This window comes from Mesitornis unicolor, unplaced genomic scaffold (genome assembly GCF_000695765.1).
Source record: "Mesitornis unicolor isolate BGI_N332 unplaced genomic scaffold, ASM69576v1 scaffold41323, whole genome shotgun sequence".
NCBI lineage: Eukaryota > Metazoa > Chordata > Aves > Mesitornithiformes > Mesitornithidae > Mesitornis > Mesitornis unicolor.
Window position 1 is genome coordinate 12,257 of NW_010174706.1, and position 303 is coordinate 12,559.

Sequence of the window (303 nt, forward strand, 5' to 3'; positions counted from 1 at the left end):
TAGGTTTCTCCCATTCCCCCACCCTAGTGCAAGCCTTGTGGCTCCTTGGCGAAGGAGCCCAAGCCCTCCTTGGAGGTCATGGCGATAAGGTGGCCTTCAAGACCTCAACACCACTTAGGTGCTTTCAGCTCTACCCACCCAGGGATTTTGGGGGAGGGGGGATTCACTCACCATCTCGGACCAGCTCCTCCAGCAGCCCGGACCACTCGGAGCGGAAGATGTCGGCGCCCGTCAGGCTGCCGTCCCCACCGATGACGCAGAGGTTGGTGATGCCGTGCTCCACCAGGTTACGGGCAGCCCGCA

At 62.0% G+C, this 303-nt stretch overlaps 1 protein-coding gene across 1 annotated transcript in view; it reads right to left on the reverse strand.

Moving 5' to 3' along the window:
* The window catches only part of PFKL (phosphofructokinase, liver), a gene marked incomplete at its 5' end in the record, with an annotated part of 4,759 nt that overhangs the window by 4,124 nt on the left and 332 nt on the right, over positions 1 to 303 (reverse strand). Inside the window, 1 exon segment of the mRNA XM_010181137.1 lies at positions 84 to 298. Coding sequence (XP_010179439.1) covers positions 84 to 298 — 215 coding nt within the window.